This window comes from Rhagoletis pomonella, unplaced genomic scaffold (genome assembly GCF_013731165.1).
Source record: "Rhagoletis pomonella isolate Grant_MI unplaced genomic scaffold, Rhpom_1.0 Rhpom_scaffold_00008, whole genome shotgun sequence".
Lineage (NCBI taxonomy): Eukaryota > Metazoa > Arthropoda > Insecta > Diptera > Tephritidae > Rhagoletis > Rhagoletis pomonella.
This window is the reverse complement of record NW_023458562.1, coordinates 7,303,669-7,330,588: the sequence shown is the minus strand read 5'-3', so window position 1 is coordinate 7,330,588 and position 26,920 is coordinate 7,303,669. Positions and strand designations below refer to the sequence as shown.

The following is a 26,920-nucleotide window of genomic DNA, read 5'->3' as shown; positions in this document are numbered from 1 at the left end:
TTGCATAAATTTGTCAGCTCTTATGCACCGAAACGCGAATAGCCCTACATATTTGGATGTTCTGATAAATGACAAATGAAATTTAGCGTTCACATGATTTGTCTATGAATTTGACAAATTTTTAGCCAAATGTACAAATCGTGTGATCCCAGGTAGAGATGTGTGTCTCTAACAAAAGGGCTACATTTTCGTAATATATTAAAAACAATGGTTTTTCTTATATTTTCAGCATCAATGATATAAAGAATCGCCTACAGTCAGCTTTTCAAACGAGTAATTCTGATGAGAATCAAGGTCACCCCCTTCACGAAATGGCAGCATATCCCATATGTAACTCAGACTCCACCGAGAGCTCTTGGATGCATGACAACAACGTAACGATTCGTTTCTCGGATAGTCTCTTCGAACCGAAGCGTGAAAATTTAAATCTGGACAGCGCTATTCTTCGTTTATATAAGGTTAACCCAAACAATACTGATGAAGATAACGCTAGCAGTGACGACGATGCTAAAACCGCAAAAACCTGTGGGGACCCATTGACGGTAAACACTTTAACTTTGAAACCTACTTGAACAAATTATATATTTATAGTTATTTTTTTTTCCAACAGTTAACTCCACAAATACGTGTGACCGTCTCTATTGTACAACAACTGCGCCGAAACAAACGAGGTTTGTAGATACGTACATACATACATATACACATATGTACATATACTCACTTGTTCGTATGTAAGTTGGCACAACTTCGATCAAACCATTAGCAGCATCCCAATATGCACAAAGCAAACTTTTTTTTCAAATTTTTTGCAATCGTTAAGAAATACTACTTGATTCTCAAGTGGATGTAAAACATTTTTCTCCAATTTTTTCCAAACTTTGTATAAAAGTTGAATAATGTTCGAATTCAAATTGATATCCAAGCTACGTGTTATCAAGTGGAGAACTCAGATTATTTTGCATACAAAAAATGTGTCCCCTTTTGTTTGAGAATATCCAATTGTCCACTGGAAACTGGAACGTAGAGTTGTAAAACTATCGATAGTGCCACCATCGATAGTTTCCAGCAATACTATCGATAGGGTCAAACGCTACCATCGATAGTCAATGTAATGTTAAAAACTATTCCAAATTAACAGGGACGGCTTCGAAAAACAAAAAAACAAAATATTGAAAATATAAACACACGTAGGGCCGTTTTCTTAAGTAACTTTTAACTTTAAAATTCACTTTATGTTTAAATATTGCTTTAACATGTATATTTCTGTCTAAGTAAAGCATTTTATTATCGAATTTTACTTTTTTATTTACATATCTATTACTGAAGCTTACAATTAAAAATAAAATTATGAGCCTAGTAAAGAAAACTTCTTCTTATGATCTATAACACATGGCAACAAAAATGTGAAAAAATTTGTTGCGGCAAATGTTACAGCTGTTTTCGATTGACTTGTCAGTGCTGATTACGAATTCATGAGCATAAGGTTTCCATCAGCTCCAGATTTTGTGAAAAACGAGGTCCAAATGTCAAAAAATCGAGGTTTTTTTGGCAATATTTTAGAAGCTCTAACAAAGAATCAAAAGGGTATTAGGCTTAAATTAAAGCTAGAAGTCCCGACTACTATCCCTGAAAATACCATCCCTACACCTTGACCTGATGGTCACTTATAGTCATTTAATGAACAGCAAAACCTGATTTTGTGCGAAGTTTGAGTACCCACCGCAATTAAAGAAAAGGGGATGGAGCCTTCCACTTGGGCTGAAATTAAGGTTTGAACTTTCGACTACAATCGCTTAAAATACCATCCCTGAACCTTAACCCTAAGGTCACTTATAGTTATTTATTTAACAGCAAAAACTGATTTTGGCAAAACTTATTTATTTTTTTCAATAGCACAGTATTTATTCCAGTATTTTTATATTGTTCAATAAATGACTTTTAGTGACCATCAGGTCAAGGTGCAGGGGTAGTAGCCGAGAGTTATAGCTTTAATTTAAGCCCCAGTTAAAGGTTCTAAATGTTGTTTTTTGTGCTAGACCTGCTAAAATATTGGAAAAAAAAGCGATTTTTTGACACTTTGACCTCGTTTTTCTTAAAATCTGGAGCTGATGGAAACCTTATGCTTACGGACTCGTAATCAGCATAAAAAAGTCTATGAAAAACAGCTTTATCATTTGCCGCAACAAAATCACTGTTGCCTTCTTTAATTGTTGCTTATTATACATTTTCAAATATGATATATTCTGTTTAAATTTCGTTATATAATTTTTGGATTTGTTTACAGTCAAGAAACATACAAACGTCAAACACCGATAATAGAAATGCTTTACTTCAGATATAACCTTATGGTTTGAAGCAACGTTTAAATATAAAGGGAGCTTTTCAATTAAAGTTTGCTTGAGAAAATGGCCATTAAAGGAGGAATCACATTGAAAGTATCACTTATAACAAAAAATTGGTAAACTTAAAAAACTGACGCGCAGCTGCATGGAGACATTATAAGTAAAATCGGCTGTGCTAGAGGTTTTAAACTATCGATAGTCAACTAGTACTATAGTTTAACCTTTTTTGAGAAAAATTATCACTACTCATCGATAGGGGCAAAAAAACAAAACTATCGATAGTACCATCGATAGTTTGACACCTCTACTGGAACGTGTATGCATATAGTGTTAACTTAAGCAAGTAAAGGCCATTATTAAAAAAATTTCAAAAAAGAGGTAGGAGTCAAAAATAGTTTACCGTATAAAAACTCATGTTTGACAAGTAAAACTTTTTGCGAGGTCCACTCGTCCAGCTTGGTGAAAACAAGTCGATCGAACATTTTCTAAAGCTCCTACGGAATTTCAAAACAATTACCACAACACTAAATTACCTATGCTATCGTATTATTTTTTTGTTATTTTAGAAGAATTTAGCTTTCCAAAGATATCGTGTCACTTCGGTCGCTTTAAAAAAAAGCCGCGTCTTTAATTGACAAGAAATTAACAAAGAACAGAGAGATAATATTGAGCTATATAAAATAAAAGCGCCTGGTCACTGTACGATAGGTTTAAATTCATCGCAATCTCAAGATTAAAGTTCAACGGGAAAGTCAAAATTATGTAATTTCGATAAAATTCCCTCCACCAGATATTCATCTGGTTGAATTTCAAAACCCCAAAATATATCCAAATGTTAGTCAGAGTTATAAACGATCCGAATGCCATACTTTATCTTAATCCATGAAGCCGTTTCTAAATTAAGAGAGGTCTCTCATAGTGCAGGTTTTTAATTTCATCAAATTTCAAATCATCTTATACCGGTAAAAAAAAGTTCTTAATTAAAACAAATAAAAAAGTTCGGCGGAGCCGAACCTTATCTAGCCGGCGCAAGTATTAAATATAGTTTTTTCACCTTTCCGAAAACTACCGCTACATAGTAAGCGGGGGTGGTTGTGCCCCTATTTCAAATATCTTTGTTAGAACGTTCAGTTATGGGCTGTTTTTGCTTACGCGTAAAAGCACATTTAGCGCATTTAGCTCTAAATGCTACTATAAATGTACATTTATCCATACAAAATTCGTCACCTAAATGCAACTCCATTTTTGCATTAAGAATCTAAATGCTAAAAGCAACCCTGTGTCTTCCAAAATTTTCACGATTCGAACATGGTTTAATGATAAAAAGTGGCAACATTGCTTTTTCGCGTATACAGTAGCTAGCTGCGTTTCAGTGATCGCCGATCAAAATTTCATTTATTATTTTACATTATTTGGATAAAGAAAAGTTACGCCAATTCAACATCACATGATGCTGATAGAAATCTGGTTCAATTTAAGATCAACTCTGTTTGTTTTATTTCCTAATTAAGTGAGGAAATTTTAATTGACAGCACCGACAAATGAATATATACACAAACAAATGTTCGCTTATGGTTAAAACAATTCAAGTTTTTGTATTGAATTTTTGGTTTAAAATAAATTTTTTCCTTTTCAGTAGGGTTTTTTGCACATTATCTTCTACGTGAGAATTCATCGTAATAGATACAGATCTGAATAAGCGACTGGAACATGGCTGTTTGTCAAAAGCATAAGATTTCGAACTCGCGTAAATGTACATTTACTAAATGCGATAGCATGAAAGCTCTTCGAAATCATATTTTCGAAAGTGCTAAATGTTGCATTTTAAATGCAGCAAAAACGCTGCATTAGAAATAATGAGCTAAGCTTAAATAATTATACTATGCAGTGAGTCCGAATGGCGTTCAAACGACAAAATTAAATTTAGCTTTTTAAATAGGTTCAAACCCCCAAACAATTTTCCAAATGATTCATATAAAGACATTTCTTAGTGAAGAGAGGTCTCGCATGGTGTCGGTTTTTCTGTTCATAAAATTTCCAATCACTATGACACCAAAAATTCTAACTTGAAACTATAAAACCTTATTTCACATCTGTATCATGTATAATCCCAGTTTTTTAATTTGAGTTCTCATTTCGGAAATTCGAAATAACGGTGCAGATCTGATGGCCTTCAAAAAAAAAATAGGTAGCAACCCCAATCAAAAGTATTATCAAACCATAATGTAATAAACAAAGTGAAATCAATATTTGAACGCTTATTTGAAAATTTAAATGTAAACAATTCGTATATTTGTTTACATTAACCCTCTTTCGGCTTTGGTTCACGTATGATACGATGAAGCATATAACAAAAGCTACATACATATTTACGAACGCGATATGGCTTAGCGAATTCAAACACAACTTCTTTTATTGGAAGGTCATGTTGGTATAGAAGACATTCCCATACCCCTGAAAAGGGTCGTCGTTGCGTTGGCAAGAGATGAGGAATAACTTATCAGTGTTGGGAACATCAAATCGAGCATACTTATAGCGATGTCGTTGTTACGCTTTACCCTGTTAAAGGGTATCACTGCAAATTTAGTCCTTATTCCCACACGAAAAGAGAAAGGGGCAATCAGAAGGTGACATTTTTTGGTAGAAACGAAAACACCATTAGTCTCACTGCTTAGTGGAAGATCAACTTATCTAGGCAACCAGTTCGAAAACGCCCTATCTCAAAAAACTTTTCAACAACCCTCTGTTTCAAAATTTATTTGAAAGACGCCCTTTTAGAGAATTTGATTGAGATAGACTTTCAAAGCTGCAATATTTTTTTTCACAATTTGTGCGAGTTGCACTAGAAATTTCCTGATTTTCTCGATTTTAGCAAAACCCTCAACAACCCTCTATTTCAAAATTTAGTGGAAGAACGCCCTATTGCAGAATTTGATTGAGTTAGATTTTCAAAGTTGCAATATTTTCTTCAGAATTTACGCGAGTTGCACTAGAAATTTCCGGATTTTCTCGATTTTAGAAAACAAATTAGTCATTTAAGCCGTATTTTTTTTTTTTGTGAATAACTATTTACTTACTGACATTTACACATATAAATAGTATTGACGAAGATACAGAAACCGCACTTGGCAGGTGCTTTGTCTCGGAAACAATATGCCGGTACGCAGAATGTCCCCAGTTCAAAACATTTCCCCTTATATGTATATATGTATATACACATCAAGATTAATATTCTTTCTCAAATTAATTACTGCAAATCAGGACCATATATTATTACTAAATTGGCGAAAGTATAAATTTTATGCGATACTTCACATCTGTTTGGCGCACTGCAGTTGTATTTGTTATTGGACGTTATTTTCACGATATGCCTTGAGATGAAATAGCAGGTAACAACTTTGATGGTATTGCATCTGGACCGAGGCGTCTTCTCGTGGCATTAAGGCTTTCTGCTCATTGGTCGTCCAATCATAGTTGAGTCATAGTTATCGTCATGAAGCAACGATTACATGATGATTACACTTCTGCACACTTGGTCGTGATATTTCAATTCATTTGGCGTCTAAAAATTCACTTGGAGCAGGTATTTTCTGTTTTTTTTGGTTGATATTTTCGCGAAATATTTACAAAAACCTGCAATTTTTTAAATATAGACTGTGCTGCAACATTTCTAGACGTAATTTTCCAGTAATATCTCTTCTTTTCTTTTCCTGGAATGTGTTTTGTGTATGCACACAGAGACTTAATACAATTTCGTCATATTTTATAGTTAAAACGCTCATATTTATTAAATTTTAATGCAATTATCCACTTTTTAATAATTTCCACAGATTTTATGCAAAAAAATACTAATTTTTATACAATTTTAATGCAAATATTAACTTTTTCACTAATTTTCCCCCATAAAATGTAAACAAACAATGCGTGCACAACGATTAGCAAACGACAGTGCCGTTCTTAACCGTTTCTGCATCTTCTACGATTTGCCGATAACTAGCCGATAACGACAAGTGTGCAGATCTCCTTTGAAATGCATGTGCTCGGCTCAAAATTTCAGGGCGAGACGATAACGCAACTATGATTGGACGACAAGTGTGCAGATAGCCTAATACTTGCATAAATGATTTCATTCGATTTGAAGTGCAGAGCGCAAACTTTCGATGATCCAGTTAGTACAACACCACACGCATTTATCCACTCCCTTTGCGTAACATCTGTTGGCACACGAACAGCAAGTAACTGGCATTTTAAACGATTTTTTCTTTTTGTTCTTTAATTTCTAAACCAATTATTTTTTGATTTGAAATCAAATTTTTTATTTTTTTTAAACTAATTTATAATGTTGCTAGTTTCAAATGGGTTAACGCAATGACAAAACCGTTGTCATATAAGCGTATTAAAAGTAAATATATGACATATTGATTTCACTTTGCTTATTAAACTATGTATCAAACTAAAGTTTTCCTTTAACTCTTTCGTTTCACACTAATATTTTGATATATCATTTAACTTGTGTATAAGTAAAACAAATCCGATTTTTCAACAGGTGGCAACCCCCCTTTAAAATTATTCAAACTAAAATCTTTTTGATCTTTTTCGTCTGGTATTGAGATACATATTCAATGTTGAATTCTAAATACAGTTCCGAAATACATTGAGCACGTTCAGAAGGCGCAACAGCTCAATAACTGTTGCGTTTGCACCTTCTGAACGCGTTGTTTTGTACTTCTCATCAACTGAACAGTTGTGTGTTAGATGATCGTAATATTTTTCTGATCATTTCAGACAATAGGTTGTGTGTTTTGAATTTGACGGTTAATGTATCAAGCCATTCAGAAGACGCATTACGAACACAGATTTTTTTAGCAACGGTTGCGCTCAACTGCTGCGACTTCTGAACTTACCCATTATTTTCAAACTCATTTCGATTGGTACCCATATTTTGACAATCCATTTAACTTATTAAATAATTTGAATTTATATAAGCTGATTTTCTACTGATTTTAATGTACGCAGATGATGTGAAACTTTATAAATCATACATATCAATCAAAGAAAAGCATTTGCTACAAGCAGACTTAAACAGCATGGCTAACTGGTGCTGTGTAAATCGTATGGCTCTAAATTTGGAAAAACGTAAAGTAATGTGCTTCTCGCGAAGATCTGTTCAGCCACTTTCTTATACAACAGATAACCATAATTTGGAACAGGTATACAATTTTGTGGACCTTGGTATCACAATGGATCCGAAACTTAATTTTAATCTTCACATTAATGTGACAATCAACAAGGCTAAAGCTGTACATGCACTTGTAAAACGATGGCCAAACGAATTTTGTGACCCTTATATAACTAAAACCATGTTTACATTAGCTAGACCGATTCCGGAATACGGTTCGGTGGTTTGGAATCCAAGGTATCAAATTTACTCAGACAAGATAGAATCAATTCAAAAACAATTCCTACTTTTTTCTTTAAGAAATTTCCGTTGGGACTCAATACAACTTTCCGCCTTATACGAGCCGATTAAATTTTATTTATCTTCACTTGTCAGTCGCAGGGAAATGCTTGATACAATTTTTATGGTTAAATTACTGACAGGCTCAATTTGAAGCCCGCTTCTTCTGGGTGAAGTTAGCCTTAATGTTCCCTCCCGGGTATCAAGGCACATTTATCACCTATTTTTGAAAACTTGTAAAACTAATTTTGAATTACACAAGCCACTCCGTTGCTTATGCCAGTATTTTAACCCTCATTCCAGCACATTTGATATATCTGATTCGTTTTTTCAGCATTAAGAAAGAGATACTATCCTCTCAATAAATGCATTATTAACATAAAGACATAAAATCAGCTGATGAATTTAGTTCTGTAGCTGAACAGTTTTAGATCTCGACACTTAACAAACTCCTGCCTATCGTGACTAGGCGCAAAAAGTTTAAAATATTGGTTCCGTACGTCATGCGGATAGGCGCGAATGGAGGGTAGAAACCATTGGGACTATTATTATTATTTTTGGAGCTTTATGGCCGGTTAAATAAAAAGCAAAAGAAAGTTTTCGTTTATCCTCCTATGTATGTGCGCATATTATTAATTGTGATTTTAAGCCTAATTGTTTGTTTTTATGCTTTGTTTCGAATATACAGACTCCCTGATGAAGGCGGAAAAGAAGCCGAAACGCATTGGAGAATAAAAGAAAACTTTGTTTTGCTATTTATTTAACCAACCGTAAAGCCCAAAAATCAGCTTATATAAATATATAAGAAATTTGCAAATTTTGGCCCTAGAAAAGCTATAATTTTGAATTAAATTTTTTCAATAGGTGTCAACTTTCTTCAGTCACACTAAGAAAATTCTAAACGTTCAAACCAAAGATTTCTAAACACTCGTTCGTTTGATACCCAGGTTTTAAAATTGCATAAAATTTGTGTATAATTAACCTAAATTCGACGTTCAGAGCAGGCGGCAACCTCTTCAAAACAATTTTGGAACTAAAATCTTCTTAAACATATTTCCTATCACATTGTTATAAATATTTCAAGTAACTGATGAATTGAGTTGAATTAAATTTTTTAAACCCGTGGCAACCCTAGTAAACATAGTTCAGAAATAAAGGGTTTCAAACCACTTTCGATTGATAACCATCTTTTTTATAAATCATTTAAGTTATTCAATAATTTAAATTTAACCTTTTAAACTGATGGCAACCTTCGGACAAATCAAAAATATTGTAAATTGTTTAACTAAATATCTCTAAAAACTCTTTCATTTGACAACCATTTGTAATATTTCATATAATTTGGATATAATTTAATTCAACTCAAAACGATGGCTTAGGCTGCGCAGCTGCTGTACATTGATAGGCGACAATATGTCAATGTCGTTGCAAAGCTCATACGCCTCATTATTCCAACATCTGCGGTACCCAATCTAAACTTAAATATTTTTCTGAGTGTATACAATTTGATTGGAACTTAATTACAGAATGGCACATGAATGACACATAATTTTAGTCCGATTTCAATAATTTTCAACGTTTCGCTTTTATGTGGCAAGCACAAAAATCATACCGAGTTTGGTACAAATTGATCGATCGGTTACCGAGGTGGTCGTAAGTGGGCGGTGCCACGACCATTTTCCAAACATATATCATAAACGAATTTTTTGCTAAAGAATTATTTACTGATTTATCGAAGATCTCGTATTTCTCTAAATTACCGTTATATGGGCGTGGATATTGTTCGATTTTAAAAGTTTTCAGCCGTTTGGTATGTTGTACCAAGGCCAACAACTGTGCAAAGTGGCTATGCCCATTTTAAAAAATGTATAACATTATTATTTTTTTATTTAAAAATCATTGTAAATATCAATTTTCAGTGAATAAGCTTCAGTGGTTACTAAAATATCGCAGTTTGCGTATTTAGGCGTGGTTATTGGTGTTTCCAAAGGTCACGTATTTGCCTGGGCCCCCCGTATTTTGCATTAAGTCTGAAATGTTCCGCCGGGACAAGCTTTTCCCGTATGTTCGAAAATATCATTATTCATTTCAGCCTGTAAACTTCTACTCAACATGGTCGTGCTTTAACGCGGCTATTGTGAGTAAGTCATTAGCAAGCATTATTGCAAGCAACTCTGTAAGACAAATATAGCTAAATATTACCGTTTATATTTTAGAATTTTTTTTTTGGAGGGTGTTTCGAATTTTCTTCCATATAACGATGAACAAAACGGACCTTTTGGAAGAAAATGCGTAACACCCACCACAAAAAACTCGACTTCACTTGCACTTTAATAATAATAATAGATTGGCGCTTACGTCTATGTTAGTGTTTGGCTGAGCTTCTCCTCCGATTTGTGGCGTGCGCCTTCATATTGTGACACAAAGGGGAGGTACCTACAGTTTTACTCCGAACGATGACTGTATTTTTATGAGAAGCTGTTTTTCATGGCAGAAATACACTCGGAGGTTTGCCATTGCCTGCCGAGGGGCGACCACTGTTAAGAAAAAAAACCTTTAATTTATAATCGAACATGAAAAGAAAAAGGGGCAATCAAGAGGCAACATTTTTTTGGTAGAAACGAAATCACCATTACTTATTTCATCGTATTAGTAGAGCTGTTAATAATTATATGTTCATATTGACGAGTTAAACATGTTAAATGGGCTTGAACCAGTTAAATTAATAAAATATGTTCATAAACAGGTGCAGTCGCATGCAATTGTTGTTGGAAAATTGAACCAGTTAAATCATTATACTCGTTTGAAAACCAGTTCAACGCAGATTTGTATCAGAAAGCTTTCTGCTTCAGCCAATCAGAAAGAGCCAAAGCTTTTATTTTGCACGCCAACGTACACTGGCCGGAACTTAATTTTTTTTTTTTTGGCATAAATTCTAAAAGAAAGTTATAATTTTATTTATTTATTTATTTAATCAACCACAAACAGGATGTTTACAGACTGTGTGGTAGATACATACAAAGACCTTATGACAAGAGCCTTACTAGTAGATTCTTAAAAGTACACATAGAGTATGAGAAATCAAAGTCTAAGCAAGAAGAATATGCATTAAATTGCGCTAGCGTCTTCCTAAAAGTAGCATTCATCCCCTAAACAGTTTTAGCAATACCCACAAAAAACAATTCATTACAGCGGAGAATGCGTGAGGGAGCATTAAAGTTAATATTCATAAGCAGGTACGGACAATCTAGTGATCCCGCACAGATATCAAAGACAAAACACATCGGCAACATAACACGCCAAGACTCTAATGACATGAGATTTATTAGTAAACAACGAGAGCGATAGGACGGAATAGGATCTACAAAATTCATCGAGCGCAAAGCAAAGCGCACAAAAGCTCTCTGAACGGACTCTAATCTCTTAACATGGACTGCATAAAACGGTCTCCAAACGAATACCGCGTACTCTAACCTGGACCGAACTAAGGACGAGTATAACAGTTTGAGAGTATAGGGATCAGAAAACGAAGAACAGTTTCGACGAATAAAGGCCAACATAGCGAACGATTTAGAAACGATATAATTTATGTGAGTTTTGAAGTTGAGCTTGGAATCAAAATAGACTCCATGTCTTTAAATGCAATAATTGTCTTTAACGGCGAGTCTGAGATGCAGTAAGATGTTGGAACAATACTGAAACCTTTCGCATAAAAGTATAATGACATTTACTAATGTTGAGGAACAAACTATTACGCACAAACCAACTATATAAGTTATTCAACTCGCACTGGAGAATGGATGAATCTTCTGGACATATAATTTCATAATAAATCATCAGGTCATCCGCGTATAGAAGAAATTTACACTTGGAAAAACAAAAGGAAATATCATTAATGAAAAGGATAAATAGTAACGGGCCTAGGACACTACCCGGGGGTACACCAGAGGAAGAAACAAAGGAGTAAGACGATACATTATCGAGTCGAAAGACACAGTGTCTCTTATCTGAATAGGAAGTTGTCCACTTTAGAAATTGGGAGTGAAAGCCTAACCCTCAAGTTCAGCTATCAAAAGCCTTAGAAAAATCTGTGTAGATTGCATCCATTTCAAAACTCCTTTGAAAGGTATCCAGAAAATCCTCCGTAAAGGCAGCTAAATTAGTTAAGGTAGATCTGCCTCGAACAAACCCATGTTGATTGGGACATAGCATATGTTTAACAGAAAAGTATATTTTGTCCATACCTATGCACTCAAACAGTTTAGAAACTGTGGTTAGCTTGGAAATAGGCCTATAATTCTCAATATCATTTTTATTGCCGCTTTCAAGGATAGGCGTAATAAAATAGGGCTGCGAGATACATATCTCTGTTGCCAAACCGGGGCACTTTAAGGGGGGCGGGGCGGCGGCCTCTCGCTCCCTTTCCTTTCGTTTCGGCAAAAACTACGTACGAAAGGATGCAGTAAAATTTTATTTTAACAGACCAACAAAACAAAACAACTCATCACAACTAAAGCACAGAAAATTTTTTCACAATGCATCCACCTTTTTTATTCTTTATAAAAATACAGTTTATACTAAATACATAAAAAAACATACAAATAAAATTTCTAAACTTTGTGCTAAACTCGGGAAAATTTCATAAATTTGCATAAAAATTTGCAACTTTCTAATCAGACATTTTATAAAAATTTAAAAAATGAAGTTTTGCAGCCCATTAAATTTTAGTTGATATTTGGTATTGTTTTTACTGAGAGTTTCTTCCATACAAACTATGTTCGACAATTTATATTATGGAAGACACTGTCAGCAAAAAAATGCTAAAAATCAACGAAATTTTCTGGCAACTTTAGACTTGCACTTTATTGGCTCAAAAGCTGCATTTTCAAAAATTATTTAAAGGAATGATTAGAAATTGTGATCTAATGAAAGAGCCTCCGAGCCAATACTTTGTACGGCACTGTTAAGTACTCTAGGTTTCATGAAAGAAAAAAAATTTAAGTACAAGATAACATTAAAATGTCAGTCATATTTTTCGTTGCTGTCAAGGCGAATTCACATAAGGTGGTATCGATTCAACAAATACAACAATTACCTGTATTTTGTTTTTGTTTTTAGCTGGTGATTGTCAAATTTCAGCTATTCTTCTCCGAATGAAAGAGGGCGACAGAAAATGCTGTGAACTTATTTCAAAACTTCTGTCTTTTCCTTAATATAATTGTAAAACTCTGTGCACGACATTTTGAAGGTATTTCAGTACATATCAATTAATCGGCGCTTTGCACTTAGAGATTGCTTTTTCATAATTAAGTTACAAAAATTTTTTAATTCCATGCTGCCTGCAATCTTCGCGCACTCAGCTGCAGCCAGACATGTAAATGTGCATTCACATGTTGAGATTGAATCAAGAACATGCGTGCGTGGTATGAAAGTATTACTTTTAAATACGAACATTTTAAAACGATAATCAAATAAAAAATATTCATGTTTACAATGCGTTATTTCCCTCATTAATTTCATAAAATTTTTATGAATATTACAACGCGTTTTTTCTCTTAGTGTAGTGATTTTTGAACTTTTATTCAAATTTGTGCATTCAAATCGAAAACCGGGACATTTTAAGGTTGAACCGGGACACCGGTACAAATAGTCTAAAACCGAGCCATGTCCTGGAAACCCGGTACGTCTGGCACCCCTAAATAAAAGTCAATTTCGAGTCATCAAGGAAGACTCCAGCAGAAAATGACAAGTTGAAAATGTGGCTTAAAGGCGTAATAAAGGCAGGACAACATAGGCCATCAACATCTGTATTAGTGGATTGCTTAAGCTGATTGATGCCATCAATGCAATCCTCGACAGTCAAATCTAATTTCCCGAAGTTGATGGAAGTATCTAAATTTGACAGTAGATTTTGAGGGCAAAAGTCATAATCAGTATTGTCTGAAATAAAATTCGAAGAAAAAAAATGGCAAACAGATTAGCAGCATCAGAGATGGAATTAGCTGAAACCCCTTTAAGATGAACCGACGCAGGTATATTTGAGCAGTTTTTCTTAGCTTTTATGTAACTCCAAAAGGACTTCAAGTTGAATTTGCTTTTTTACACATGTGGCAGCCCTACTAAATATAGTTCTGAGTAAAACCTTTCAAACGTATTTCGATTGATACCAATCTCCTTCGAACACCTCAAAAATAGCTTAAATACTCAAACTAAAGATTTCTTAGCAACCCTTACGAAAAACAAAAATTTTTTCCACATCTACACTGTCGGAACAAAGTATTGGCACAGCAAATTTTTCACAGTATATGCAACAATTTTCATTCTAATATTTTTCCGCTAATTTCGTATAAAAATATGGTTTATTCTATAACCATAAAAACATGATTCCTAAACTTTGTGCAAAACTCGCAAAAATTCAGCAAATTTTCATGAAATTTTTTAACTTTTTAATCAGATTTTTTAGAATTTATTTAAGTATGCAGATTTATAGGCCACTTAATTTTATTATAATAAAGTGCAAGTTTTAAGTAAGTTTTAAGTTTAAGTTTGTTCGAAAATACTTTATATAAAAAAATTCAAAAATCAATGCGGTTTTTTACTAACTCAGAACTTGCGATTTTTTAGAATTTAATGGGCTGCAAAACTGCATTCCCAAAAAAAATCTAGAAAATCTGATTAAAAAGTTGAAAATTTTGATGAAAATTTGCTGAATTTTCGCGAGTTTTGCACAAAGTTTAGGAATTATATTTTTATGTTTTTTGTAGAATAAAAATTATTGCATATATTGTGAAAAATTTCCTGTGCCAATACATTGTTCCGGCAGTGTATTTTCAAAGCTTTTTTTTTAAATTGAAAGAACAGTGCAAATCTGATGTCATTAACAAAAAATGCATATGTATATGTAAGGTAGTGATTTTTAAAAAGGTGGCAAATCCACAAAAAATAAAGCCCGAATTTGCTTTATTCTATGTAAGGAAGATACATAGATTTATACGTGTACTTCGCTTAAAATGTTAAATTTTGGAAAAATGAACAAAAACTGTTTTTACTCAAATAAAATCTAATTATTATTAAGCATTCTCGTATTATTAGTTCGCGTCAGCACTTTTCAACTTGATAGTTCTACTCCACGGAACACAAAAATATTGCTTAGTATTTTTCTTTACATACGCAATACAAACACATTAAACTAGTAATTTTTAGCAAAAAAAAACCGTCTTCAACTCCCATATAAAAAAAAAATATATATATATATATATCTCATGATCCACTGATCGGATCTCAACCAGATTAGTATGGGACCACCTCTGAGACACTACCTTTCCGATGCAAAAATTATCGAAATCGGTTGACGTGGTCCAAAGTTATGCGGTAACATACATAAAAATAAAATATAAAAAAAAATAAAAATATTCCGACGAACTGATAACCTCCTCCTTTTTTGGAAGTCGGTTAATAACTTCAAGCAAACACACACACGATATGCACATTAACTAATTCTTATTAGAAATATCTTTACCTTTATTTTCCATATCTAATTTTGTTTAATTATATTAACGCACCTTTCACAAGCTTATCACAATTGACTAATAATTTTGCACCAATTCTGACAAAATTAAAGCTAATAATACATTACTTTGAAAGCGCAGTGAAAGCACAGGGTTGAAACTTCATATCTGTTAGGTCGTTGTTATGCAGACAAACTTTTGTTTGCCAAATTAAATGGCGGCGGCGTAGTTTGCGTATATTTTTTATGATATTGCATAGCGGACCGAAAAGAGCCGCATGTAAAATCTAAATGCTACAAAGAGCCACAAAAAAAAAACAAAAACAAAAATTTTATTTTTAAATATAAATTACACAGGTTTACAAAAAAAAAGTGTATGCATATTAAACCAAACCTATATATCCCTATCTCACGTCAGGTCGTGTTCATTTGAAGGTCAAGTAGGGAAAAATTCATTGAATAAACCTGAAAATTCAATAAAATTCATCGGAATTTGACCTTGGGATGACCTTGGCATGACCTCCAGATGACCTTGAGGAATCAAGGGACTTCCATACTCGGGTTCAGTGACAACAAAAACAATTTTTTTTTTTTAAATAAATTGTATGTCCTATTTGACCTTCAAATGACCTCGAGGCTGACATTATGGAGGTTAACGGACCTCGGATTCGGGTTCAGCGAATGTAAAACCTTATGTATATGAATTTTCAGGTTTATTCAATGAATTTTTTCCTACTTGACCACGAACCTGACGTGGTGGAGACTAACGGACTTCGGATTCGCATTCAGCGTGTCAAATAACATAGGGATATATAGGTATGGTTTAATATGCATAAGCTTTTTTTTTTGTAAACCCGTGTTATTGTTAGAAATGAAAAACATTAATTTTGTTATTATTCTAATGTACTTAAGATAGATATTAAAGAAAATTCAAAAGCTCCTTTTGACCAAATTTTCAAAATCTGGTTTTACGTCAGTTAAAGCCGTTCGTAAAAACAGGCCCGGTCGCAAGGGGGGCGTTTTGGGGTTCAACCCCACTGTGGAGGGAAATATGAATAAAAATTTGCCACCATTTAGTATAAGATAATAATGGTAAAAGATATCTTAAGATCTCAAATATTTATGATCTCTTTTCAGAGATAGTAATCGAGAAATGTAGGTTTAATCTAAGCCAGGAACGTTCTATCACCTTTTGCTTCTTTGCTAGAGCTTCTAAAATATTGCAAAACCCGCGATTTTTTGACACTTTGACCTCGTTTTTTTTTCAAAATCTGGAGCTGATGGAAACTTTATGCTTATGGATTAGTAATCAGCACAAAAAAAAATCTTTCAAAAACAGCTTTAACTTTAGCCGTACCAAAACTTTTTTAAATTTTTGTTGGGCTGCGTTGTCCATTAAAAAAATAGCAAAAATTCCGATTTCCGTTCTTTCTACAGACACTTTTCCTTATGTGGTCTATAACACCCTTAGCTTTCCTATTTGGTTATAGTTTTGCAAAATAATTCAATGAATATCATAATGCATGTGCAGTAGCCTGCGCCTTATTTTGCAACCTTGTCCTACAAAGCAAGAATCATCCCCCCAGAAAGGTTCATTTGGCCATAAAAACGTGACCTGCGAAAATTCTGAAAATCGGATAACGGAAAGACGTGCCTCAAAGGGCCTAAAGTTCAGCAAATTCATGGAATTTTTCACAAAGCGGTCAATATTTTGCCTATAAGTCAGTGAGATATCTTACATATAGATAATAAAATTGTAACAGGTCTGTACATTCTACATGTCTACATGTCTGTACATTAACGATATTAAAGAAAAATTAATGAGGGGGTCTTTATTAGAGCATCACAAGCCAAATCAACCATTTCTGCCTGTCTGTCTGTATGTTTGCACGCGCATCACTCGAAAACGAATGCATGGATTTGAATGCGGTTTCCACCGATATATTGCTATAGGTCTAACTTAAAATATAGAAAGAAAAAAAACTAGGGGGTTGCCACCTGTTTGAAAATTGCAGTTTAAGTAAATTGATAAGAAAAAGTTAATATTGCAATATGGGCGTATTAAATTGATAAAATAAATGAAATCTATATCTATACTTATAATAAAATTGTAACAGGCCGATGTCTGTACCTTATAGATATTAAAGAAAAATTAATATGGTGGGTTTCTATTAGAGCTACAGAACCCAAATAAATAATTTTTAGAATTTTTGAGTCTCTGTCTGTCTGTATATTTGTACGTGCATCACTCGAAAACATGGAATTAAATGCAGTTTTCACCGATGTATCGCTAGAGATCTAGCTTACAATGTAGAAGAAAAAAATAGAGAGTTGCCACCTGTGTTTAAAATTTCAGTTTAGGTCAATTGATACGGTAAAGTAAATACTGCAATATGGCTGTCAAAAGAAAGGTTGCCACCTATTTGAAACTTTAATTTAATTGAATGCATCAATTAAATATTGCAATATCAGCATCAAACTAAAGAGGCTAGGAAATTTTTATACCGAAAATATTTTTAGGTGATTTGCCAACTGCTTGGAAAATTGTATTCATTTAAATTTGTAAAATAAATGAAATATTACAATACGGACACTATACTAAAAAGGATTAAGAAGCTTACTTTTGAAAATATTTTTAAAGGGGGTTGTCACTTATTTGAAAACTTTAATTCAGTAAAATTTATAAGATAACCGAAATGTTGCCAAGTGGGTATCAAACGAAAGTGTTTGAGAATAATAAAATTGCAACAGGCCGATATCTGTACATAATAGATATTAAAGAAAAATCAATAGGGGTTTTTTTTAGTTCGACAGAAGCCAAATCTAAAATTTTTATAATTTTGGCCTGTCTATCTGTATGTTTGTAAGCGCATCATGTAAAAACTAATGTATGGAATTAAATGCAGTTTTCACCGATGTACATATTGATAGAGCTTTAATTAAAAATATAGAATCCATTTGTTGTTTGTTTTTGTTTTAGTTTATCGTCGATCATTATTCCTAGGCATTTGAATATATTAACTTTTTCCAGTACGTCGTTGTTTATATTTAGAGTTAGCAATGGACTGTTCTCAAAATTTCGTCTTGATATATCCACAAACTTAATTTTATTGACATTCAATTAAGTGTGTTCAAGCATAACCAATCGCACTTTTTAGGAACTTCTGTGTGGAAGGTTTTTGGCTAAAAAAAGCAAAGTTTTTTTGGTTGTTGTTGCCAAAAAAATTAAGAAATCTGAGACGTCACGCTTTACAACTTCATACAGGTCTCTGTACAATGTATTTCACTAAACTACTAAACGGCTGCACCGACTTGGTTCATATTTGGAACATATGCCAGCACCTTGAAAATAAATATTCGGGATATTCCTAAAATTCTTATACAGACTAAAAGGTGAAAAACCAACATATCTGTAAATATAATTACGCTGAGGAACTGAAACTTAGCACTGATGCATATATTGCAAATGCATTGGAAAAGGGGCGTGGCACCTTCCATACAAACTGAACTTCTCATATAGCTTATCTCTGGAACCGCTTACGCTAACGTCCTGAAATTCGCACACCGTCTTCAAAAGAGTCACAACTCAAAATTTGGCAATTTTGAGATTATGCGCTAAAAATGTACACAGATCTTTTATTTAACTTTCAGCAAAAGCTGGAGCAAATTTTTGTTATAATTTGTTAAAAAAAACCTAAGGTAAAGTCCCCCTTGCCCATATGTGCTAAGAAATAGTTTTTCGCATTTTCTGACAAACGTATTATTTTGAGTTGAGACTCTTTTGAAGACGGTGTGCGATATGTTATCAATACCGTACATATGGCGAAAAGTGGTAATTATTGGAAAGGCTGAATCGATATACATTTAGGTAAACACACAAGTATCATTCGATTGGGAACCATTTTCTCCTACACTTCTTTAAATTTTTCGCAAAGAATGGAGCTTTGATTTTACGAGTTTCGCTATAGACTGTCCTTTAGAACGTTTCGCTTTACAGGCAAAAACAAAAAAGTTCGCCGTACACCCCCTCATATTAAGTGTTTTTGAAAAGCATTTAATAAAAAAATAAATTTTTTTTTGGACCACCCTATTAGTCGCCCATTTACCTTTTTCTTCATATCTTCGGCATTTATAATCGGATTTGATAGTGTGATACACCAATATTTTTGTCTCGAGGAGGAGGTTTTTACTACAGAAGCTCATTGATGTCACGTACTCAGTTGTTGTACTTACCCATCAGATCTCAGTTGCTACCATCCTAACTTACCGCCCTAATCACAGTCCGTCCTTAATCCTTAATCTTTTGCGAAAGAAGTATTTCTATTAGTTCAGTAAAACCCGAAATACAATACATTTTATTTTTCGTTGAAAACCATAACCATATCGATACTAATATGCTTGCTTATCTATTTTTCTTTATCGTTTATTATTTTGCCCTTGTAATAAATGTCACCATAATTAATTGTGCATTTTACTTGGTGCTAAAAACGAGAAAAAAAAACTTTAAAAATGTCTTTTGTTAATCGTGATTTAAACAAGTAAGAAAGTCTAAGTTCGGGCGGAGCCGAACATTAAATACCCGGCGCAAGTTTTAAATATATGTTTTTTCACCTTTCCGAAACCTACCGCTAGATGGTAAGCCGGGGTGTATCAATTTTGAGTAAATTAGCGACCTTAAATTTCGAAATATTGCAGTTTCAAGCATTTCTGAAATTTGCCGTTATATGAAAAGCGGCCGTAATTTTAGTCAATAATTTTCAACGTTTTTCTTTTATGTGGCAAGCACAATAACCATACCGAGTTTGGTACAAATTGGTAGAACGGTTACCGAGATACATATATGTGATCATAAGTGGGCGGTGCCACGCCCTTTTTCCAAAATTTTATCATAAACGTATTTCTTGGTGAAGAATTGTTTGCAATCATCAATTTTGAATAAATTAGCTTTAATATTTACTGATTTATCGAAGATTTTGTATTTCTCTAAATTACCGTTATATGGGATGTAGGTTATGGTCCGATTTTAAAAATTTTCGGCCATTTAGTATGCTGTACCAAGGCTAACAACTGTGCCAAGTTTGGAAGAAAGTAGTGCAGCGGTTACCAAGATATACATATGTAACCATAAGTGGGCGTGGCTACGCCCATTTTCCAAAAATTTATAATATTCTTATTTTTCGTCTGAAAATTGTTCTAAATATCAATGAGTGAATAATCTTCAGTAGTTACTAAAATATCGCAGTTTTGGTATTACCGAAAATTACCGTTATATGGGATGTGGGCGTGGTTACAGTCCGATTTCGCCCATTTTCAATACCTACCTTGGATTAGCGGAAACCTACATACCAAATGTCGTTGAGATATCTTAATTTTTGCTCGAGTTATCGTGTACACGGACGGACGGACAGACAGACATGGCTTAATCAACTTCTCTATTCATTCTGAGTATTTATGTATACATTTGTCTATATCTATCTCGATTCGTTTTGGCTGTTACAAACAAACGTTATGTGAACAAAATTAATATACCCTTGTGCACAAGTGCGCTCGGGTATAAAAAACCAACTGCCAACTGAACGCGATATTATTAATTTCGGGTTATATCTGCGTTATCTGCGTGATCGGCGTCGCAAGTTGAGTGTTTTTAAGCAAGAAGTTTTAAAAAAAAGTGTGTATTTTGTGACAGCGCGCAGATATTCCAATTTTATCTAAAATTAGTATGCGTATAAAATTAAATAGTATTGTAAATAAGTATTATAACGTAGTGAAACATCCATCGAAATACGATGAAAACGAGTGGAAAGATTGCTCGTGATATCGCGTTACAGATGTGGAATTGTGTGTTTTCATCAATCAGTGTGGTCCACGATTAATGACTCTAGATGATGTACATGCGAGGTCGACGAATGGCATACAAATGACGCCAGATGATACATCAAACTCTTTATGTGGCGACTTCGCCAACGAGGAAGAGCAGGAATTTGAAGGAAATGTTAGCGGTACGAAAAAAAAATTAATATATAAGTGGAGGATATTTCTTTGTGTAATTTCAGTTCGGCTTTGGATCGCAGTGACACCTCCGCTCGTTTCGGTGCGTTGCTTGCGACTATGTTAATAAAAGATTTGCGAATGTCAATTGTCGCAAAAGCCAAACAAGGGCTATCTGCAGAATCAGCTGCAAAAATTTCTAGTTATTTGACGTGCTTATCATATATAAGAACAAAAAATTTAGAAGACATGTGAAGTTCCGCAAAGATCATAAGCGGAGGCCAAATGCAATGACTTGTTAAAGTGTATCTCGCTCGATGGCAAGAAAGAGCAAACTTTAAAAAGAGTAACGGAGGCAAATATGATGAGCGGAGGTGGGCACTACCACCAGCGTTGCCAGGTTGACGTTTTTAACGTCATTTGGACGTTTTTTGTACCCTGTTGACGTTTGGACGTTTTTTGTGTAAAAAATTACGTTTTTTAAGTTCCCAGTAATTTTTCTTTGTTACTAAATCTTATAAGTGGAACTGATTTTGAATTATTTTCTTAATAAATCTTAACAATCTTTGTGTTTTGCTGCAGCTGCTTCAAAAGATTTTTTCTGGATTCTTAGACTAAGGATCCCGTGTTCAAAGGCTGGTTGTGTAAACACTTGAGGTTACGAGGATTACTGTAATGTTTGCAATTGCACATTAAAAGCCAATTCAGGAAGAGCCGATCTATTGCAGCATGCACGCTCGCAAAAGCATCAAAGCTGTGCAGCAAAAAAGTCAGAAAAAAGTAGGCGACTTTTTTAAGACTTCATTGAAAATGTAATGAACACAAAAAATACTGAAATATTAGTTCCATTCAATAACTTTTGCAGCGAGAGCGTAAAAAAAAAAGAGTAAAATTGAGAGCAAGAGAAAATTTTCAGAAAAAGTTATTGAACGCAAAACTAGTAAAAACTTGCAACTTAAGCCATTTTGACACTTTCTGACGGTTAAGTTTTGGCGCGCAATTTTCTTTTTAATTGGTAATAGTTCTCATCGTCATAAAAATAAAAAAATATACAATAGATTTAAATTTTTCATCCATATTTTAATTTCACTAATTATGTTTCATCAAATCATCCTCTTCAACAGTTTTTTTACATTTGAATTTGAAACATAACCTTACTTTTTGACTGCTGCAAATTCCTGCTAGTAAAATTTTTACTTGCAAGAATTTGCAGCTCTCTCGGATAGTTACGCTTTCGAATTCGCTCCCTCTTGCAAATATTTTGGGTTATTGAATGCATTCCCAGTAAAAACTTGGAAGTACTAGAAACAATTCGTAACAATTTTTTGATATTGAATGGACCTATTGTCCATTCTACAAGAAAAAAAAAATTTTTTAATTAATGCGATTATTTAGCCCCTTTAAACTTGCACATTATTGCCTTGAAATTTAATGGGCTATCAAACTGCATACTCAAAAAATTCTAAAAACTCTGAATAAAAAGTTTAAAATCCGGCTGAAAATTTGCAGATTGTTTATAAATTTCGCACAATTTTTGTGGATTTATATTTTGTTTGTTAATGAGCTTGGCTTTTATGGAAAAATAATAAACATTAAATAAACGAAAGAGAAACAGCCAAAATCTATCAAAATATTGATGACTTAATCAGTTGATCACAAGTGTAGATATGGGTAAAATGATTTTTGTATTAACACCAGTTTACAATGAATTTTAAATGTGTTCTCTCGAAATGCCATTTTAATATATATTACGTACATATCGAGCCCTAAACGCCAAAATAACTTAAGCGACAAAATTTTCTTTTTGATGCAGAGATGCTCTAGGAATATTTCTGCATCAAAAAGAAAATTTTGAAAAAAATGTCGCTTACGTTATTTTGGCGGTTAGAGCTCAATATGTACCTTTGTATACAATAAAAGTTTAATAAGAACAATTTTTTGTACATTCAATTGAAAAAGACGTTTTTGTTAGGAAATGACGTTTTTTCAGACCAAGAGGGACGTTTTCTCATGCCGAAGACCTGGCAACACTGACTACCACAAACAAGCGTGAAGCAAAATGAATTAGGCACACTAACACATTCTCACTTTTAGCTCACGCTTGTATGTGGTAGTGCCCACATCTGATGATGAGTAATGTTTTTGTGAAAGTAGAACATATCACCATCGTGAAAGAGCCAGGATCCAAATTCCTTGGTTATGCCACGCCCACTGAAGGTACTGCAATTGGAATACGTAGGAGCATCGTGGGCTATTTGGATCAACAACATTTCAGTACGGATGACTTGGTTGCTATTTGCTGTGATGGAACTCCTACCAACACTGGCTTCAAAGGCTGGGTCGTTTCGAAGATGGAATGCCAATTACAGAGACCGTTGCAATGGTTTGTGTGTCTTTTTCACTTCAACGAGTTACCTTTTAATGCAGTACATTGTACTTATTACATTGAATTTATTAAATATATGGGCAAATCTAAAAAACAGGTAACCTTGGTGTTGTTTAGCTTTATTTTCACTGTTGGAAGCTATATCAAGCTGGTTGCTTTTGGATACAATTCATTGACGTATACTTGAAGCCTCAAAAAAAATTTGGATCAATTTGCTGCATAACTTTTGAATTATAGGTGTTTAAATAAAAAATAATAATGAAAACAAGTGAATTTTTTATGTAATATTTAAGAGGTGAAAAATTAATTATGTCATAACTTTTGAAGCACATCATATACTGATTTGAAATTTTATGTGGAATTAGCACTTATGTGTACACTTCACATGTAGTAGGTAAGAAAAGTGTGCATTAAAAAATAACGAAGTGGCAAGTAACTCAAAGTCTGTAATTCCACATTTCACAATTTTCAAAATTTTCGGTTTATCGCGTATAGTTTTTGAAGTATTTAAGTTTAAGAACTTTTTAAGTATCTATTGTATACCACAAACAATTACGAATAATTTGATACCTTAGCCAGAGCTGTGCTTTCAGAATAAACTAACTTTTAAAGATAAAATATTCTGCGATCTTGAGCGTAATTTTTATTCCAAAAACACTTTAATTAAAGGCACATTTGGAAAATACGTCGAAAGGATCTAAATCTTTCTATAACTGATAGTCCTTATAAAATTACATATACCTGTAAAACGCTTCAAAAAATTTATCTCTAGAAGTGTGTAAAAACCCTGATTTACTACTTTTAATGATGCTCCTTCTTTTAGTCAGAATATTTCGAGAGTGGTATCAAAGCAACTTTTTTTCGACAAATGTTCTGATAGTTGCTCTTACTTAATTGGAGCCTTCTGAATTCAATGGCGTCCTAAGTTTTACCCTATTGGCTCCACTTTTCGAGATGGCAGTACTTGAAACTTTGCTTAAATTTTAACTATTTTATAAAAAAAGTCCTTGGGTTTTGAAGATATTTTACTAAAATTTTGCACATAACCGTTTTTTAATATTACCTTAACTATTCCATAAAATCATCGAAATCGGTTCACTAAAACATATAGCTCCCATACAACTGATTGATCAGAGACGTTGTTTTGCGTTATAACTCCTTCAATTAAACAGGTTAAAATTTAGTATAGGTTCAATTTAACATATAGCACGCATACAATTTATTACTCAGATATGAAGTTAGAGTTATTGTGCAAAAAACACATATCTGAGTAATCAGTTTTATTGGAGCTATATGTTAATGTTTAAGGAATAATTAAGGTAATATTAAAAAACTATTATGTGCAAAATTTTAGTAAAATAACTTCAAAACTAAGGGAGTTATTTATAAAATAGTTAAAATTTAATCAAATTTTCAAGTACCGTTATCTCGAAAATCGGAGCCAATCTGGTAACACAGGGCATGCCATTGAATTTAGAACATCCCAAATAAGTGAGTTCAACTTTCAAAATCTTTCCTCAAAGTTTACAACTTAAACAGCGTAATTTCAACCCAGCTTATTCTTTTGTTTTCTATTTCATGCTTACTCCTCGTCTAACTTTTGAAGCACTTGATGAAAATGAATTACACTTATATTAATCGATTTATTAAGAGATTACGAATAAAACGATATATAAAACATAGGTGTGCTCACAAATTTAAAAATTAAAATTTTTTTTTTTAAAGTGTACCTATTTTTTAGATTTGCCCATATTTTCTTACTTATTTCGTTTGATTAGGTAAAAAAATTTCGAACGCATTCCAATGGGTGAAATGCGAGAGAATATTGAAGACTTCAAGGTTCGAGGCGATCAATTATATTTATATCGTATGGTCCGAGCTGTTCATACTGGAGAGTGCGACGAGAGTTTAGCGAGCGAGTAGCCCGGTACTATTAGCATTATTGGCAGCGTCTCGAATCCTCCGCTAACATTAAAAAAACTACCTGATTGCGTTGTGAAAGTTTATGCACCTTTCTGGTTTCTGATTAAAAGTCAACCACTAGCAATTCACGGATGTCGACACGTTTTCAAGTACATAACATGGATTCATCAATTACCAGAAGACATTCAAAATATTGTCCGTCTGGTCATAAAAAATAACGCCTACTTTCTACACCCCGAAAATATTTTGATATCAATAGTAACGGATACAGATCCACTCGTACGTTCAGATAGATACACGAGGATCTTAGCAGCCCGCAGAGAAGCAAATGGATGCGTTCGTCAAATGTTTGGTCCGCAAGTGGACAATTTTATAAATTTCGAGAGTGACAAATATTTCAGCGCAATAAATTGGGATAAATTCGAACCGACTGAACCGCCATGCTTGCTGTTCTTCACGAAAGATCACCACGAAGCATTACAATATTCCAATGAAGTAATTGAATTACCACATTAGCACAATGAAAAAACATTCATTTACATGTATGGTCCTATTACACGCTACTAGAAAACTCGCCAGGTGGTGGAAAACTTTTCATCCTGTGGGATAGCGAGGATTCTTGGCCCACCTATAACAGAAAACGCACTTCTGTGCTCTTCAGTTTCTTTATAAGAACTTTTATTGGCATAGGACACCGAAAGGGATTGGTATTCTATATGGTACTACAGCGTTACTACTATTGACCTATGTGTGAGGAGGATACTGCGCCTTAGTGATTTCAACTTAAACAAAAATTTTGACTTTACAGACTATTTATGCTTTTAAATGCTCTTTTGCATTGGCCAACGCAAAAGTTCTTATTAGGCGCCGCGAAGTAAGCGGGCATTGGCTAGTTTCATACACGATTGAGAGAATACAAAGGTTGCGCCGATCTCGGACCGCTATTCCTCTCTTAACGAATTTGACAGAATCGTGGTTTGCATGACGTCACACTTGTGCAACTTGTTTACGTTTTCCTTGCAACATTTTTTCTTCTTCTTCCATTCTTGCTCACGTTTTGGCATTTCTCTCTCGCAATTGCACCAGTGTGACGTCACACAAAAGTTATTCTCAAAAATCCTCTCTGATCGGCGCAATCTTGTATTCTATCATTCTTGAGTTTCATACATGGTGAAATAAATATAAGGTGATGTCACTTACATAACCTCACTTTTTCTGCATGCCAATTGCGGCCATGCATTTCGGGGTAGTAGAAAAAGGGAGAAAAGTTTATGATTATTTTTACTACTTTTTGGGTACTATTTCCAATTCATACA

The 26,920-nt window shown here is 33.7% G+C and overlaps 1 protein-coding gene across 1 annotated transcript in view; it reads left to right on the top strand.

Moving 5' to 3' along the window:
• LOC118745056 (protein anachronism-like) overlaps positions 1–26,920 on the top strand; it is a 223,935-nt gene that overhangs the window by 138,150 nt on the left and 58,865 nt on the right. The window contains exons 2-3 of the mRNA XM_036478592.1: positions 230–542; positions 611–671. Of these exons, the coding sequence (XP_036334485.1) occupies positions 230–542; positions 611–671 (374 nt within the window). The remainder of the gene's footprint in view (positions 1–229; positions 543–610; positions 672–26,920) is intronic.